Below are 19149 nucleotides of genomic sequence, written 5' to 3' on the forward strand. Positions count from 1 at the left end.
GATATAGAGAAAAGTGAACCCTCATATATAACTGTTGGGAAAGCAGACTGGTACAGCCACTGTGGAAAACAGTATGGTGTTTCCTCAAAAAATTATAAATGGGATTTCCATTGTACCAATAAGCTCACTTCTATGAATATACCCCAAGTAATCAGAAACACCAATCAGAAAGGATATGTGCACCCCTATGTTCATAGCAGCACAATTTACAATGGCTAAGATTTGGAAACAGCCTAAGTGCCCTTCAACAGATGAGTGGATTAAAAAACAGTGGTACATCTACACAATAGAATACTACACTGCTGTTAAAAAAGAAAGAACTCTTGCCCTGGCTCAGTGGATAGAGCACTGGCCTGCAAACTTAAGAGTCCCAGATGAATTCAGGTCAAGGGCACATGCCTGGGCTGTGGGGTGCATTCCCAGTAGGGGGCATGCAAGAAGCAGCCAAACAGGCATTCTCTTTCATCATTTATGTTTCTATCTCTCTCCCTCTTCCTTCCTCTCTGAAATCAATAAAACTATTTTTTAAGAAAAAAAGAAAGAAAGAAAGAAAGAAAGAAAGAAAGAAAGAAAGAAAGAAAGAAAGAAAGAAAGAAAGAAAGAAAGGAAGGAAGGAAGAAGGAAGGAAGGAAGGAAGGAAGGAAGGAAGGAAGGAAGGAAGGAAGGAAGGAAGGGAGAGAGAGAGAGAGAGAGAGAAGAAAGAAAGAAAGAAAGAAAGAAAGAAAGAAGAAAGAAAGAAAAGAAAGAAAGAAAGAAAGAAAGAAAGAAAGAAGAAAGAAAGAAAGAAGAAAGACCTCTTATCATTTGCAACAGCATGGATGGACCTGGAGAGCAATATGCTAAGCGAGTTGGAGGAAGATAAATATCACATGATCTCAACCATTTGTGGAATATAATCAACTCCATAAACTGATGAAGAAAAATAGATCCAGATACTTAGAAGCATCAATCAGATCATCAAGCCTCTGAGGGAAGACAGAGGAGGGTGGGGGTCCGGACTATACTATACTGTTGCATCCCCATGCCTTGCTTATTGTCTATGCTTTAAAATGATTTCATGACCATTTGTTTAATGTCTTCTCTTCCTTGTTTTGAAATAAAAATGATGTAGCAATTCTCAGAAGTCAGCATTGATTTTTAGTACATGATAAATCTCAGGTAAATATTACTTCAGAATCCCTTTGTGATTTTATAACCTAAAGAAGCACGTAAATAGAAGCGCTTGTTGTCTATGCTTTAAAATGATTTTATGGCCTTTGTGTTCTCTCTCCCTCTCCCAACACGGCGGCCTCAGATCAGTGCAGTGCGTTTATCAGGAGAACCCAGCAATCCAGAGAGGTTGAAAGGTTTTGGTTATTGAGTGTTTCATTTTCTAAAGACTTCTCTCTCTCCTTCGTTCATTCCTTGTTCAATGCCCTGAGCCACAATGAAGAGTCTCTAGGTAACAGGAGAATTCAAGTGGACGATGCTAATAAAGCCCAGGATAGACAGGGGTTTTCGTTCTTTTGGCTGAAATAGAAATCAGGATTCTGACGAAGTAGATACAGACTGGAGGGCCCATCCTGCCACAGACAGCTTTGATGACTACCTACCTAGAAGAGGTGATGATACTTTGGAGACAAGTATTGAGATCAAGATGGTTATGATTCAGAAGGTACCATGATGGGTATCCGGGCAATTATCTTGAGCCGAGATATGGATGGATATAGTGGCCGGGATCACTATGGTGGGAGAGGCAGCAGAGACTATGATAGAGGCTATGGTTCCAGGATAGGCAGTGGCAGAAGAGCATTTGGTAGTGGCTACCGAATGGATGATGGCTACAGAGAAGGTGGGGGCCGCTATGAGGACAGATATGAGAGTCTTGATGATCAATCATGGAGCTCCAGAGGTGATTACCCTCCGGATGATTATAGGTGTGATGACAAAGGTCCCCCCCAAAGGCCCAAACTGAATCTAAAGCCTTTGAGCACTCCTAAGGAAGATGATTCCTCTGCTGGCACCTCCCAGTCCAGTCGAGCAGGCTCCAACTTTGGAGGGGCAAAACCTGTTGACACAGCTGTTGGACAAGGAGAAGTAGAGGAGTGGCTACAGAAGGAACAGGAGAAACTGCAGCATCAGCTGGATGAGCCACAACTAGAATGGCGGCCTCAAGAGAGACACCCAAGCTGGCGAAGTGAAGAAACTCAGGAACAGAACGGTCCAGGACAGGGAGTTATCACAGACCGGGACCTCAGCCACATCTGGCAGAAATGCACGAAGGAAAGAGAGAAGTCTCTAGAAAATATAACACTCAATAAGAAGGAAGACTGTCATTCTCCAACTTCTAAGCCTCCCAAGCTTGAACAGCCTCTAAAGGTAATGCCAGCCCCTCCACCAAAGGAGAATGCTTGGGTGAAGCCACGTTCTAACCCTCCTGCTCGATCTCAGAGCGCAGACACAGAGCAGGAATCCCCTACAAGTGGTGGGGGAAAGTGGTTCCAGCTCAGCCATCTGAGGAAGGACCAGCAAGAAAAGGATAAAATAAAGTGATGGAGTGAGTGTCCCTAAAGGCCAAAGAGGAAGCTCCAACCGTGGTCCAGGAGATGGAGGGAACAAAGATCTCTGGAAGGAGTCAGAGAGGAAAGATGGCAAAAAGGATCAAGACTCCCTATCTTCACCTGAGCCAAAGAAACTTGAAGAAAGTCCAGCCTCCTTCACTTCTGCAAGCAAGTATGCTGCTCTGTCTGTGGATGGTGAAGATGAAAACGAGGGAGATTACACCGACTAGACCTCCACATCCTGTTTCCTCCGAGTCTCTCTCTACCCTGGAACGTTCAAGAGCAAACCAAACCTCCAGGCAGACAAGACCAAATAAAACTCACATATCCAGGGAAAAAATAACTAAATAAAAATAAAATAAAATAAAATGATGTTATGACCATTTGTTTAATATCTTTTCTTCCTTGTTTAAAAAAAAGATGATGTAGCAGTTCCCAGAAGTCAGCATTGATTTTTAGTACCTTATAAATCTCAGGTAAATATTATTTCAGTATCTCCTTAGGAATTTATGACTTAAAGAAGGAAGTAAATAGAAAAATACCTCAACTTATGTTTACTATAAATGTTTATTCAGCCTAAGAAAGTAAAAGTTCTAGTGAACACATGCTATGAATATCTTAGTAGTTCTTTTTTTAAATTTATTTCTTAATTGATTTCAGAGAGGAAGGGAAGAGGAGAGAGAGACAGAAACATCAAAGATGAGAGAGAATCATTGATAGGCTTCCCCCTGCACACTCCCTATTGGGGTTCGAGCTGCAACCAGGCAAGTGCCCTTGGCCAGAATCAAACCTGGGACCCTTCAGTCTGCAGACTGATGCTCTATCCACTGAGCCAAACGAGTACTTCTTAATGTAAACTGTATTTAGCAGCTGTGCCAAACTTTATTGTAATGCCAAATCAAGAGGGATTGTTTTCAAACCACATTAAAAAATAATGTGTAAACACAAAGCTTTTGAACTAAATTATAAAATTATTGTGCAAGAGAAAAATTAGCAAAATACATAGGTAGAGCAGTTTGCAGAATTAAGAATTCTGTCAACTATGAAACTATGCTTACTCTCATTAGTGAAGATTAAGTTATAAATAATAACAGATATGATTGATTGATTCATTTTCTAGAGAAGTGACTAATATATTACGTGAGGGTTAGGGTAAACAAATAAAATGGGCCTGGCTGGCATGGCTCAGTGGTTGCATGTCACGGTTCGATTCCCAGTCAGGGCATATGCCCAGGTTGTGGATTCGATCCCAGTGTGGGGTGTGCAGGGGGCAGCCAATCTATGATTCTCTCTCATCATTGACGTTTCCATTCCTGTCTCCCACTCCCTTTCCCTCCAAAATCAATTAAAATATATTTTTAAAGAAATACAATGGATTCACCATAGTCAAGCTGCTACATTACAAACATAAAGAAAATGGGCTGAAACTGGTTTGGCTCAAATGTCTAGAGTTTGGCTCAAATGTCGAACTCAATCAGAGGAGGGGCCAAAATCTAAAATCCAGCCTAAATCGAGGGCCGAATGGTTTACTGAACAGTCATAAACTGTCATTGTGATGGAAACGCAGCGGAGTGCAGTGATGACAGCGCAGTGCGGGCCACATTGCAAGGCCTGGCGGGACGGATTTGGCCCGCAGGCCTTGTGTTTGACACATGTGGTCTAGAGCATTGGCCTGCGTACTGAAAGGTCCCAGGTTCAATTCCGGTCAATGGCATGAACCTTGATTCCAGTCCTACATTTATATGTAGATGTATAGCAAACCTCCAGACAACCATGTGATTAGCCCCTGAAGGATTAAGGAGAGAATATTGAAGTATCCAAACCAACTAACAACCAGTCTTCAAAGCACTGCTCTTTTAAGAATTACCATCTCAGACCAATTTGTTTTATCCTCACCCTAGGATATGTTTTCATTGATTTTAGAGAGAGAGGAGAAAGGATGCGGGGGAGAGGGGGAAAAAGGAGGGAAGAAGGAAGGTAGAAGAGACAGAGATGAACATGCATGTGAGAGAAAAGCATCGATAGGTTTGCTCCCATATACACCCTGACTGGGGATTGAACCTGCAGCCTAGGATGTGCCATGACCTGGAATCAAATCCGCAACATTTTGGTGTTCAGGAGGATGCTCCAAGTAACCGAACCTCCTGGCCAGGGCAGGTCTGATTCTTTTCAAGAATATTCCTTTTACTATAAAAACTCATCTCTTTTTCATCTTCAGAACACTCTGGCTATTGCCTAGTTATGTTTCTCATCTGCAAAACCCCTGATTCTTGAATAAACGTTTATCACTTCTTTCTAGGCAAAGCCTCCTGACTCTCTGAGTAGTTATTGGGTATTTTCATTTAAGGTGGTTGTGATAATTAGCACAGGCTTCTCAAGTGGAATTTTTGAAGAATCAATCAAAATTTAAGTGATCATATAGCTCACTTCATTTGAGGCAAAGAAAGTATGTAGAAAGCTAGGAGAAAATTGCCGAAGTTGGGGAAATTTGTAGTAAGGCTTAGAGGACTACTTACTGGATTGTAACTGAGGATGAGTAAAGAGAGAAATCAGAAAAAAAGGCAGACTTCATGTCTTGAACATCTGACTGGACATAATTTACCTCCAGTGAAGAGAGGGGAACAAAAACATTTGGTGACCAGATAAAGAATTGTTTCATACATTAATTTAAAATCGTGATCACATGCTACAAGTGCATTTTTTTAAAATGTGACCAGAAAAGAAGATGGCAGTGAAGGAGATGGAAGTTACACTCACCTCATTCCAGGTCCCAACTGGAATTATAATTAAACTATAGAACAATTAACCTCAATAACCGACCAAGACTAGTCTTATGGGCAAGGATTTACAGAAGAAGCCACATCGACCCTGGTAGGAAGTGGGGAGACTCTAATAGGGCTGGTCCTACAGTCACATGCAACAGGAAAATCTGGGTGGATATCTCAGCTGCAGAGTTCTCCTCTGAAAACATGGAATCTCAACCCCACACTGGGTTCTTCATTGCAGAGCACCTGAACTGCAAAGAGGCACCCAAATACCACATGGCTGTGAAAATCAGCAGGGATTCTATATGCCAGAAAGAGTCTGCTAGAAACTCAGGTGCCTCTTAAAGAGCCAGCACACAAAATCTCAGTCTCAGCCATTCACTCTAGGCTTCAGCACAGTCTTTCCAGGGTAGACAGGGTTGTGTGGCTCTGGGGAGAAAGCTGAAGGAACAGCCACCAGGGTCCCCATGCTGAGTCACTTTCCTGCACCACCCACAGACACCACTGAGCATTCCCCTTCAAGCTACATCAGAAAAAGAGCTGCACTAACCCCACACTCCCTGCAGAGCTCACACTCTGCTGAGGAGTCTGTTGCCTGGGCCTGCAAGGTAGACTTTCTAGAAGGGATCTTGAGGAAAAACTCACAGAGAGTCAGAGGTTGAGTTGGATGTCTCTAAGGCAAAGTCAATTTCTACTCCCTCACGCCACTCAACAGAGCAGCAGAGCCCTGCTTTCCATGGGCAGCAACATCCTGCCTCCTGCAGGCCAAAACGGTGGCCCCACAGGCCAGAGCAGCCATGGCCTACCCTGGAGAGCTAGAGCAGAGGGCCTGGGCCCCAACAGGCCAGAGCAGTGGAGCCCTGCCCCCTCAATGGAAGAACCACTAGCTCACTTCCAGCGACCTAAATCCCCTTAGCTGTCACTCTGCAACACTGTCAGCAGCTGCAGCCAGCCTGGTCCTTGGTGCAGAAAAATCTCCAGAATGTCCAGGCAGATTGAGGAAAACTGAGTTATTTGATTTTGGGGAGTTCTCATTTCTTTCTCAAGTGCCCAAAGAGCACTAGCATTTCTGTGCAGAGCCATCCCTTCTCATGTCCAAATCATGTCCTCTTTGGGCCTGATGAACTCTGCTGGCCTCCCCCTGACACCCTGAGAGCCTGCCCAACCATAAAGATGTGCACAGGGCGAGTGGTGGCTGGTCAGGGTGTACCATGAGATCATTGCTGAGTAGCCTCAGCACTGACTCTGGCACTGAGTCTAAATCTGGATCAATTTTATGAAAACTACTGCCCCATGTTGTGAATCACTGGGAACCTACCTCACAGAACTAGCATATCACCAGAGGCTCATTCAGCAACTGAAACTAACAGGCGGGTTGCAGGTGGAGGTGGTTCTTGGGAAGGCTTGGGTCTTTTTCTGACCTGCCCCCGGGCTAGGTGCAGGTGGAAACTGGCCTGGTACACAGGTAGGCCTCTCTGACACATACCCAGGCCCAGCAGAGGTAGCCGCAAAAACTGTGGATTGCCTTGTAGACCCAAATAGCTAACACAGAGCTAGTTAAAGGCAGTGCCTGATATTAACCTGCAGTGGAGTCCCTCCTAAATGGCCCCAGAGCCATTACAGCCAGTGGCAGGATTCAGACAACATCAGAGCATGCCCCAATTAGCTCCACAAGCAGCACACACAGCGAGAGGTCTCAGCAGACACCAGACCCCATAAGGTTAAATTAGCTTTGTGGGGGTCTAGCCCTGCACAGAAACTCCTAAAATGCAGTCAAAGTCTATCTTCATAGGCAGATGGGCAACACCCCAACAGGCCAATAGCAATAAACACTGAACTTCAAGCATGGCCTGTGCGGCTCAGTTGGCCGAGTGTTGCCCCATGCACCTGAAGGGGGCTAGTTTGATTCCCAATCATGCCCCTTGGTTAGGTTGTGGGCTCAATACCCTGTGGGGGTCTGCAGGAAACAGCTAGTCAATTGTTTTTTCTCTCTCTAAAAATTCAACTTTAAAAAAAACATATTTTTGAAGGCTCTACTAGCCCTGGCCAGTGTCTTTCAGTGGTTAGAGCATGGGTCCGTACACCTAAGGGTTGTTCGTGTGATTCCTATTCAAAGACACATACCTGGGTTGCAGGTTCACTCCTTGTCCCTGGTCCGGGTGCAGGAGGCTATCAGTCAATGGGTCTTTCACATTGATCTCTGTCTCTCAATCTCTGTCTCTCTCTCTCTCCCTCTCTCTTCTCTCTCAGCCCCTCCCTCCCTTCCACTCTCTTTCAAAAAGCAATGAAGCACCTAAGCTGCCGCTTCACACAACAATTTCAAAACAACTAAAATACAGAACGGACATCATCCAAAACCACAGGAAAGCTGTATGAGTGAGAAAATCTACAACTAGAAGGAAAGAGAAAAGCTCATGGATCAGAGGAGTCACAAAGCGCAGAGGTATGGAGATGCATACAGATAGAAAGGGCAGCCGAGTGCCTGGCTGGCGGGAGGGGAAAGGCAGCTCCCAGCTACACTCAACCCCAATCCCGGTCGAAACCCCGTGGACCCAGGCCCATACGGGTGGAGTCTGGATTGTAGAGAAAGGCACTCAGAGACTCAAAGACTGGGAGACTCGGGGGAGCCGGGAGCCGCAGCAGGCAGGGCTAAAGGTGTGCTAGTGAGTGCATGCAGAGAGGTCTGACTGTTGAGGTTGTTGCAGCCTCTCCACAGCAGGAGTCGGAAGCTCTTGACTGCACTGAATTCCAGTTCCGACTGCACTGAGCACTGAAACCCAGTTCCAGGTGAGCCCCTGGGGCACCCACGCTCTTACAAGGAGAATCTGGACTGTCAAGCGGAAATTCAGGGGATCCGTGGAAGGCTGAGGTCTCAGGCACAAGGGAAGGACTGACAGGAAGCCAAGACTGTCGGCTCAGCCCTGAGACTCCGTCCCATCCAAGCTGAGCTCAGAGGCTTTTGTAATTTTGCAAGTCTGATCCTATAAGACTGTCTCCAATATAGAAGGTATTCCAACATAGACACAGCTGATACTGACATCCAATGGGCCCCGAGGTCAATTCCTCCCAGTGACACCAACAACAATCAAAAGTTAACTACAACAAGGCTAAAAACGCAGTACACAAAGGGGAGCACCTAGAGTGTCTACCTCAGGTAGCTGAGGAGGCTGACCCACTGGGCCATATAGGACACCAAACACACAAAGCCATCCTACCAATTCAGAGAAGCTGCGAAAATGCCGAGAAAAGGAAATAGATCTCAAGCGAAAGAAATGGAGGAGAACAAAAGACAGAATATAGAGTTCAAAACCACAGTTATAAGGTTTTTCAAGAATTTCTTAAAAAAGGCTGATAAATTTAACGAGACCCTCGAGGATATGAAAAAGAACCAACTAGAAATTAAGCATACATTGACTGAAATAAAAATTATTATACAGAGACCCAACAGCAGACTAGAAGAACACAAGAATAAAGTCAAAGATTTGGAATACAAAGAGGCAAAGGACACTCCTCTGGTGAAGCAAGAAGAAAAGAGAATCCAGAAAGTTGAAGATAGTGTAAGAAGCTTCTGGGACTTCAAGTGTACCAACATCAGAATTATGGGGGTGCCAGAAGAAGAGAGAGTGAGATACTGAAAACCTATTTGAAGAAATAATGTCAGAAAACTTCCTCCACCAGATGAAAGAAATACTTACAAGCCCAGGAAGTGCACAGAACTCCAAACAAAATGAATCCAAAAAGGACTACACCAAGACACATCTTAATTAAAATGCCAAAGGCAAAAGACAAAGACAGAATCTTACAAGCAGCAAGAGAAAAACAGTCATCTATAAGGGAGCACCCATACAGCTGTCAGCTGATTTCTCAACAGAAACTATGCAGGCCACATGGGAGTTCCAAGAAATATTCAAAGTGATGAATAGCAAGAACCTACAACCAAGATTACTCTACCCAGTAAAGTTATCATTCAGATTTGAAGGTCAGCTAAAGAGCTTCACAGATAAGAAAAAGCTAAAGTAGTTCATCACCGCCAAACCACTATTTTATGAAATGCTGAAAGGTATTCTTTAAGAAGAGGAAGAAGAAGAAAAAAGATAAATATTATGATCAACAAATACATATATATCAACAAGTGAATCTAAAAATCAAGTGAATTAAAAATCTGAGGAACAGAATAAACTGGTGAATATAATAGAATCAGAGGCAAAGAAAGGGAGTGGATTGATAATTATCAGGGGAGACTGGTTTAAATCATACACCTATGGACCGCTTCCTTCTCCTCCTCCTCCTTCCTCCTCCTCCTCGCGTTAGTTCCGGTCGCCGAGAAGAGACCATCAGACCGCCGCAGTTGTCGCCACATCTGGAATTTCTGGCCCTTTTCTCTTCGCCTTAAATTCGGGTGTCTTTTATGAATAATCAAAAGCAGCAAAAGCCAACGCTATCAGCCCAGGGTTTTAAAACCAGAAAAAGAGATGAAAAAGAGAGGTTTGACCCTACTCAGTTTCAAGACTGTATTATTCAAGGCTTAAGTGAAACTGGTTCTGATTTGGAAGCAGTAGCAAAGTTTCTTGATGCTTCTGGAGCAAAACTTGATTACCGCCGATATGCAGAAACACTCTTTGACATTCTGGTGGCCGGGGGAATGCTGGCCCCAGGTGGTACACTGGCAGATGACATGATGCGTACAGATGTCTGTGTTTGCAGCACAAGAAGACCTAGAGACCATGCAAGCATTTGCTCAGGTTTTTAACAAGTTAATCAGGCACTACAAATACCTGGAGAAAGGTTTTGAAGATGAAGTGAAAAAGCTGCTGCTGTTCTTAAAGGGTTTTTCGGAGTCGGAGAGGAACAAGCTGGCTATGTTGACTGGTGTTCTTCTGGCTAATGGAACACTTAATGCATCCATTCTTAATAGCCTTTATAATGAGAATTTGGTTAAAGAAGGGGTTTCAGCAGCTTTTGCTGTAAAGCTCTTTAAATCATGGATAAATGAAAAAGACATCAATGCAGTAGCTTCAAGTCTTCGAAGAGTCAGCATGGATAGCAGACTGATGGAACTTTTTCCTGCCAACAAACAAAGCGTTGAACACTTCACAAAGTATTTCACTGAGGCAGGCTTAAAAGAGCTTTCAGAATATGTTCGGAATCAGCAAACCATAGGAGCTCGGAAAGAACTCCAGAAAGAGCTTCAAGAGCAGATGTCCCGTGGTGATCCATTTAAGGATATAATTTTGTATGTGAAGGAGGAGATGAAAAAAAACAACATCCCAGAACCGGTTGTCGTTGGATTAATCAGGTCCAGTGTAATGAGCACTGTGGAATGGAACAAAAAAGAGGAGCTTGTAGCAGAGCAAGCCATCAAGCACTTGAAGCAATACAGCCCTCTCCATGCTGCCTTTACTACTCAAGGTCAGTCTGAGCTGACTCTGTTACTGAAGATTCAGGAGTATTGCTATGATAACATTCATTTCATGAAAGCCTTCCAGAAAATAGTGGTGCTTTTTTACAAAGCTGAAGTCCTGAGTGAGGAACCCATTCTGAAGTGGTACAAAGATGCACATGTTGCAAAGGGGAAAAGTGTCTTCCTTGAACAAATGAAAAAGTTTGTGGAGTGGCTCAAAAATGCTGAAGAAGAATCTGAGTCTGAAGCTGAAGAAGGTGACTGAATTTTGAAACTACATCCTCAGTAAAGCAAACAGGAGTTGTAGATAAAATGTCATGTCTCATGTGTCCTGGTTCTTACATCTTCCTACCTCCCTATATCAAGCATGATATAAGGGCTTTCATGGCAAATTTTATTTTAACTGTTTCTATGGTTACTGGAAATGTTGGGTTTAGTTTCTAAAACCATGTTTTAAGTAGCTGCAGGAGCTGTAGATTTGAATCTAATGTTGCATTAGTCTTTTCAGTTACCTTCTACCTCCTGTATTTTCTACTGTAATGATGTAATTTAAGGCATTCTGCAATGAACAGTTCACTTTTTTCCTGGGTTTTCTATATAAACAGTTTTCAAGATATGATTTGGTTAAAAATAATTTGTTATAAAAATTCTGTTTGCAAATTAAACTGTAAAAGTATCCAAAAAATAAAAAATAAATAAATCATACACCTATGGATGAGGACAATGCAGGGGAAGAACTGGGTGGAAGGGAGCTAAGGGGGCGGGGGGGGGGAGGAGAAACAATTGTAATAATCTGAGCAAGAAAGATTTATTAAATTTGGAGAAAAAAGAAAATGGACATAGAAACCATCTTATATAATAAAGAGGTAATATGCAAATTGACTGTCACTCCAACACACAAGGTGGTCACCCTCATCTGGTCAAAGATGGCCACCCCCATGTGGACACAAGATGGCTGGCAGGGGAGGGCAGTTAGGGGTGACCAGGTAGGCTAGGAAGGGCAGTTAGGGGTGACCGTGCCAGAAGAGGATGGCAGTTCATGGCTACCAGGCCGGCAGGGGAGCAGTCACGTGTTCATCAGGCTGGCAGGGGAGTAGTTAGAGGATGATCAGGCTGGCAGGCAGAAGTGGTTAGGGGTAATCAGGCAGGTGAGTAGTTGGGAACCAGCAGTCCTGGATTGAAGAGGGAGGTCTCAGATTGGAGAGTGTGCAGGCTGGGCTGAGGGACACATACCCATGCATGAATTTCATGTACCAGAACTCCAGTCTATATATATAAGACCCTAAGAAAAATTTGACCAGTAGTTGTGATGCGCACTGACCACCAGGGGGCAGATGCTGAACCGCAGAAGCTGCCCCCTCATGGTTAGTGCATTCCCACAGCAGGAGCTCTGCTCTGCTGATCAATGAGCGCCAGATGCTGGGCTAAGGGCTGGCTGGCGAGCACAGCTGCGGCAGTGCCAGCCTCTCCCGCAGAAACTCCCCTGCACAGCCAACCCGCTTCCGGACCAGGACCAGGATCGGACCCGCAACAGAACTGACTGAACATGAGCCCATGGCTACTTCTCAGTTATGGGTGCACTGGTATCATTCTAGGACTGCCCGCATAGACCGCAGCAGAGTGCAGTGAGCCTCCTGAGCGGCAGAGGTAGGGGCAGCGGGGCCGGGCTGAGTGTGCGGGATGAGTGGGAGTGGTGCACAGCCTGCCCAGGCTCAGGCTCCTCCCTGGCCACCTGCTGCTTCAGGCACTACTGCACCCCTCAGGAGATGTCTGACTGCTGGTTTGGCTAGATGGCAGCAGGCCAGGCCGAGGGACCCAACTAGTAAAAAATAATCAGAAAGGGCCTGGCCTGATGTGGCTCAGCTGGCTGAGCCTTGTCCTGTGTATCAAAGGGTCTGTACTGTGCAAGTAAAGATTGACAAAGCGTCAGTGGTTTAGAATAATTTGTTGCAGGATTCATGTTATGATATGGAGCATAGTAATAACCTTCAAAAGATGTATTAAGGAGGTTTGGGAAAGCACTTAACTGCATGTAACTTAGTTTTAACTGGCCGTGCACAATGAATAAGCCCAGATTCCATTTCATTTCCTTTATTGAAACATAAAGGGAGAAAAGGTACAGAGACAAGAATGTTTCACTGAATTTTTTGTGTATTAAAAGTCAAGGCACCAATAGATTTTGAATGGGGAAGCTTAGTTCCACTTCTGATAGTCCACCTCAAAATACATACAAATTTTCACAGAAGACCCACTCAACAATTTAATGATAGAGAAGCACTAAATAAACTGACATGAACCCAAACAAACACTCACAGGAAGAAATGAGCAGTGCATGACAGCTTGCATAGAATTTTCTTTGCCCGTCAACAATCTGGAAAAGTCCCTTAGAACTTGGTCCTAACAAGCTCTGTTTTTCTCAAGAATTTAACTTGGCTCTTTTCTCACTGGAACCATGGAAGATGCAGAAAAGACAAAGAAGAAGGTTTCTGCGGTGCCATATACCATTAAAATAATAAAAGGAATTTCACAAGCTGAAGACCAAACACCTGACTTTTACCCAAAAGATGCTTCAAAAGGCAAGGAGGAAACTTGTCTATGAAAGCTAAACACTACTATGAGGATAATAGGAAAATGTACAGAACTGAGATTCAAATGACTAGGATGGTAAGAAAAGCTGGCAATTTCTTTGTGCCTACAAAACCCTAATTGACATTTGTCATCAGGATGGGTGGTATCAATAGTGGGGCCCTGTCCAGAGTACGCCAGTTGCTCAAGACAAATTAGAGCATGAAGGCCCTATTCAGAGTATGCCAAATGTTCAAGACCACTCTGATCATGGGAATCTTAATCATGGTGTTCAAGGCTAAGATGCTATACACAGGTGCAAGGACCTAGTAATTTATGCACTGTGCAAGTGTGCTCTTCCAAAACCCAACTGATTGATGTCACTCTTTGGAAAGAACCTCTTTTGTCTGAGTAGTATAAAGTTGTTACTGACCAGCCAGCGCAGCTGCTTAGAGAGGCTGTAACTCTAACGATTGCTCTTATATCGCTTCTATGATAGAAGCTACTATGTAAGAAAGATGTATTATTGCCTAGCCAGTGTGCAGCTACCTGCTGTATGGGACTTTACTTTGAAGAACTCTTTTCTCGGGTTGCTCCTTGTTAGCAATGGCTACTTGGCCACTGGCTCCTACAATAGTCTCTCATACACCTACAACTTCTCATGGCTTCTCCGTCTACCACCCAGCACCCCAGAAGATCCAGCCCCTGGCAGAGGGGCTCGGTCCAGCCAGTTGGCATAGTGGAGCAGGATGAAGGAACTGAGTTCCTGACAGAGCGTAAAGGTCCAAAAGGTGCTGCAGCTCCTTTGCCTTCACCAGATCTTCAATGGCACCTTTGTTAACCTCAACAAGTCTTTGTGGGGGAGGGGGGGTCTTTGTTTGTTTGCTTTTGTTTTTTTGTTTGTTTGTTGTTATTTAACAAACCATTGATTAACATGCTGAGGATGTGGAACCATATTGATGGGGTACCCAAACTTGAAGTCAGTAAATGAATTCATCTACAAGTGTGGTTATGGCAAACTCAACAAAACCCCAATTTCCTTGACAGATAACATATTAATTGCTCAATCTCTCAATAAATATAGCATCATCTGCCTGAAGGATCTATAATATCTACACTGTTGGAAAATGCTTCACAAAAGCAAATAAGCCGAAACCAGTTTGGCTCAGTGGATAGAGCGTCAGTCTGTGGACTGAAAGGTCCCAGGTTCGATTCCGGTCAGGGGCATGTATGTTGGTTGCGGGCACATCCCCGGTAGGGGGTGTGCAAGAGGCAGCTGGTCGATGTTTCTCTCTCATCGACGTTTCTGGCTCTCTATCTCTCTCCCTTCCTCTGTTAAAAATCAATAAAATATATTTTATTTTTTTAAATAAGTTTTTATTGTTCATATTATTACAAATGTTCCTTTTTTTTCCCCCACCATTGCTCTCCTCCACCAGGTTCCCACCCACCCTCTGCCCTTTCCCCACTCCCCATTGTCCTCATCCATAGGTGCACAGTTTATGTTCAGTCTCTTCCCACAACCCCCTCTCCCCTTTTCCCCAAGAATTATCAGTTCACTCCCCTTCCATACCTCTGATTCTATTATATTCAACAGTTACTATTGTTCATCAGATTTTTTTTTAATTTCCTTGGTTTTTAGATTCACTTGTTGATAGTCACGTATTTGTTGTTCATAATTTTTATCTTTGTTTACTTTCTCTTCTGAAAGAACCCCCTTCAGCAATTCATATAATTCTGGTTTGGCGGTGATGAACTCCTTTAGCTTTTTTTTACTAGTGAAGCTCTTTATCTGACCTTCAATTCTGAGTGATAGCTTTGCTGGATAGATTATCTTTGGCTGTAGGTTCTTACTATTCATCACCTTGAATATTTCTTGCCATTCCCATCTGGCCTGCATGGTTTCTGTTGAGAAGTCAGCTGACAATCGTATAGGTGCTCCTTTATAGGTAACTACCTTCTTTGCTCTTGCTTCTTTTAATACAGTGGTGCCTCACACAACGAACTTAATTCGTTCCAGGAGCAAGTTTGTTATGTGAAAAGTTCTTTATGTGAAACGCGTTTTCCCATAACAATACATGTTAAAAAAAATAATTCGTTCTGTAGCATAAAATATGCTAAGATGACATAAAAAAAGATAAATTTTTTGTTATTATTTTTATTTAGATAAATCTAAAAACATAATTTTTTTAAAAAAAAAACACATTTTTTTAATTTTAAGACAGACTAAGTAGAGTCTACTGAATCTTGCACATCTTCATCCATTTTCTGCTTTTTGGCCGATGGTTTCATGAAAAACCTATCCAAAGTCGTTTGTTTTTCTCTTTTCTCCAACATCTGCCGGAAATAACGGACAAGAGTATCGGAGTAAAGATCGTTGATCCTGTTTGCTTCAGCTGAATCCGGATAGTGGGCATTGGTAAACTCCTGAACTGCTTTCCATTTGACCAGGATGTTCTTGATGTCAGCAGTTGGGATTGGTTGATTGTTTGATTGTTGCTCCTCATTATCAGATGACGCTTCCCTTTGAGCATTGTCCTGTTTCATTTCAACAGAAATCACCTTCCTGCTTTTTTTAGAAGCCATGATATAAAAAAAATATTGAGTTTAACTTAAAAGGACGACTGCCGTGATACGTGCGTGATTTAATTCGTAATGAAGAACGATTGCCGCGATACGTGCTTAAGTTAAGCGCAGTGACTAACGACTGCCTGCAGTGCCTGCGCGGAAGGATGCAATACATCGGCAGCGATCGTGGAAGCTCGGGCGAAGCAGTCGTGGAAGCTCGGGCAAAGCGGTCGTGGAAGCTCGGGCGACTTTGTTGTGTGAAACGAAGTTCGTTGTATGAATCATGAAACGAAGTTCGTTGTGTGCAGTGTTCGCTGTGCGAGGCGTTCTTTATGCGAGGCACCACTGTATTCTCTCTTTGTCTTTTGCTCTTGGAATTTTAAGTATGATGTGTCTTGGTGTGGTCTTTTTTTGGATTCTTTTTGTTTGGAGTTCTGTGCGCTTCCTGGACTTGTAAATCTAATTCTTTCACCAGGTGGGGGAAGTTTTCTGTCACTATTTCTTTCAGTATGTTTTCGATATCTTGCTCTCTCTCATCTTCCGGGACCCCCATAATTCTGATGTTGGTTCGCTTGAAGTTGTCCCAGAGGTTTCTTACATTATCTTCAATTTTCTGGATTCTCTTGCCTTCTAGCTTCTGTGGAGGAGTGTCTTCTGGCTCTTTATGTTCCAAATTTTTGACTTGGTTCTTGCGATCTTCCCTTCTGTTTTTAGGACTCTGTAAAATATTTTTTATTTCAGACAATGTATTCTTTATTTCTTGTTGATCCCTTATCATTTCTTGATGACTCCTTATTATTCTAGTTGATCTCTTTTCATATCCTCATAGGTCTTATCCATCTTTTCTAGGAAATTCTTGAAAAACCTTATAGGCGTAGATTTGAACTCTATATCCAGACGCTTTTTGTCCTCCATTTCTTTCGTTTGTAATCTATTTCGTTGTCGCATTTCGCAGATACAGATGGGACGGGGTTTCTGGGTGGAGCCTGCAGCTTTGGCTCCCATCAGCCCCGCCCTATGCGGGTCCTTCAGTGCTCGCTGCCGGTGCCTCTGAGAGAAAGGTGCCCTCGATTTTCGCCTGCTGCCAAACAGTCTATGCTCTCCCACAATGAGCCCGGTATTGGGGTTCAGTTCAGTTGGAAGTGGAATTGGAGGTGGTGTTCAGAGCAGTCTGGAGCCCCAGTCTCCTTCCCGTCAGGGCAATCCCGCGGCACAGCCGACTGTCCCTTCTCTGCGCACACTGTGCGCGCCGCCACCGAGACCTCCTTTCGCCACTTCCCCGGGGTTTCGCCTTACAGCCCGGCTCCCTATGGCTGAGCCTGAGTCCCCGGGGTCTGGCGCAGTCGGAGTTTTATCTCCTTTCCGCTAGGGAACGCCCGCCAGGCACTCAGCCTCCCTCCTCTCCGGCTCTGTCCTCTCCGCGCACCGCGTCTCCGTACCTTGGGCTTTTCCAGCTCCTCTGCGCCTCCTTCTGGTTTTCTCCTTGCTTCTCACTGTAGAATTTCCAGTCAGTCAACTTTCCTGTAGTTCTGGGCAATGTCTGTTTTATATTTTAGTTGTTTTTTATTGAAATTGTTGTGTGTGGCTGCGGCTAGGTGTTCACCTGGGTGCAGCCATCTTGGATCAATAAAATATATTTTTTAAAAAGAAAGAAAGGCCGGGACCGGTTTGGCTCAATGGATAGAGAGTCGGCTTGGGGACTGAAGGGTCCCGGGTTCAATTCCGGTCAAGGGCATGTACCTTGGTTGCGGGCATATCCCCAGTGGGGGGTGTGCAAGAGGCAGCTGATCAATGACTCTCTCTCATCGATGTTTCTAGCTCTCTATCTCTCTCCCTTTCTCTCTGTATAAAAATCAATAAAATATATTTTTAAAAATAATAATAAAATAAAAAAATAAAAAAGAAAGAAAGATAGGGTAGTACCGTATAACATTAAAAATAATAATAATAATATTTTGAAATGTCTTCTCTAAGAAGTAGAATGAAGGGAAAAACCACCCATTTTGTAGAAGGTGGAGATACTGGTAACAGGGAAGACCAGACCACCAGGCTTATCAGAAGGATGAACTAAGTTAGCTACCATGGTTATTGTTGTAATCTGATCAGTTAATAAACAATGGCTTCTTTAAAATTGAAAAGAATAATAATTTGACTTGCCCGCCCTCTAGTGGTCAGCTTCTCTTTGCCTAGTGGTCCTTAAAGGCCTGTGGATTCTGGACAACCATTTCCAAGATCCGCTGTATACTAAAATTTGTTTAGCAGTTTATATAAATTATCTTTCCGAGGTCTGTTCATAGTAGTGACTTAGGGGAAAGGACAGCAAGGAAAATATTACACTTGGGCAGCAGGAGAACACTAACTAAATTTGAGCTAAACTTTCAACCAGAACCACCATCTTCCAGTAATTCACCAAAATGACTAACACAAAGGGAGAGAGGAAAGGCACCTGCTATATGTTTTCTAGGCCTTTTAGAAAACATGGAGCTGTTCCTTTGGCCACACACATACGAATCTACAGGAAGGTGATATTGTGGACATCAAGGGAAAGGCCCCTGTTCAAAAAGGAAGTGCCCTGTTCACACATGTTACCATGGCAAAACTGGAAGAGTCCACAATGTCACCGAGCATGCAGTGGACATTGTTGTGAACAAGCAAGTTAAGGGCAAGATTCTTTCCAAAAAATGGATGCACATATTGAGCATATTAAGCCTCTGAGAGTCGAGATAGCTTCCTGAAACGTGTGAAGGGAAATGATCAGAAAAAGAAGGAAGCCAAAGAGAAAGGCACCTGGGATCAACTGAAGTGTCAGCCTGCTCCACCCAGAGAAACACACTGTGTGAGAACCAATGGAAAGGAGCCTGAGCTGCTGGAACCCATTCCCTATGAATTCATGGCATGATGAGTGGGGAACATAAAAAAGACTTCTGTGCTGATAAAAATGTTTCCCGTGATTGAGTGGAAGTGTTATTATCTCCCCAAAGAATAATTAAAGAAAACTTTGTGTCACCCTAACCAGTTTGGCTCAGTGGATAGACCATCAGCCTGGGAACCTAAGGGTCCTGGTTTCAATTCCAGACAAGGATGCATGCCCGGGTTGTGGGTTCAATCCCCAGTAGGGGGTGTGCAGGAGGCAGCCAATCAATTAAAAAAATCTAGAATAGATTTTTTTTCATTTCTTTATAAAGCTTGGCATATTGTATATGCCTTTTTAGTAAGAGCATATCTTAAAGTTCATCCTAAACCATTATATTTCCTCTTTTTTTTTTTACAAATTTATGTTATTCCATTTAGTGATTATGCTATAATTTAT

General features: G+C 43.6%; 2 protein-coding genes and 2 pseudogenes across 2 annotated transcripts; all 4 read left to right on the forward strand.

Annotated features, from left to right (window-relative positions):
• Positions 1-1678: 1678 nt before the first annotated feature.
• LOC118702255 (eukaryotic translation initiation factor 4B-like) lies at positions 1679-2873 on the forward strand. Its single transcript, XM_036408004.2, has one exon. It carries the CDS (start codon positions 1696-1698, stop codon positions 2530-2532), a length of 837 nt encoding a protein of 278 aa, XP_036263897.2. The 5' UTR covers positions 1679-1695; the 3' UTR covers positions 2533-2873.
• Positions 2874-9617: 6744 nt separating this feature from the next.
• LOC118702223 (basic leucine zipper and W2 domain-containing protein 1-like) lies at positions 9618-11382 on the forward strand. The gene is given in 2 exon segments (XM_036407978.2): positions 9618-9997; positions 9999-11382. Coding segments are annotated over 2 exon segments (1257 nt in total). The 5' UTR covers positions 9618-9713; the 3' UTR covers positions 10972-11382.
• A 1776-nt stretch (positions 11383-13158) lies between these two features.
• On the forward strand, positions 13159-17972 carry LOC118702256 (annotated as a pseudogene).
• Positions 17973-18230: 258 nt separating this feature from the next.
• On the forward strand, positions 18231-18746 carry LOC118702227 (annotated as a pseudogene).
• The last annotated feature ends 403 nt before the right edge of the window (positions 18747-19149 follow it).

Source organism: Pipistrellus kuhlii, unplaced genomic scaffold (genome assembly GCF_014108245.1).
Source record: "Pipistrellus kuhlii isolate mPipKuh1 unplaced genomic scaffold, mPipKuh1.p scaffold_m20_p_38, whole genome shotgun sequence".
Lineage (NCBI taxonomy): Eukaryota > Metazoa > Chordata > Mammalia > Chiroptera > Vespertilionidae > Pipistrellus > Pipistrellus kuhlii.

Excerpts from the sequence above, each read along its gene's own strand:
- LOC118702255 (XM_036408004.2), top strand. The coding sequence starts at position 1,696 with ATGGATGGATATAGTGGCCGGGATCACTATGGTGGGAGAGGCAGCAGA.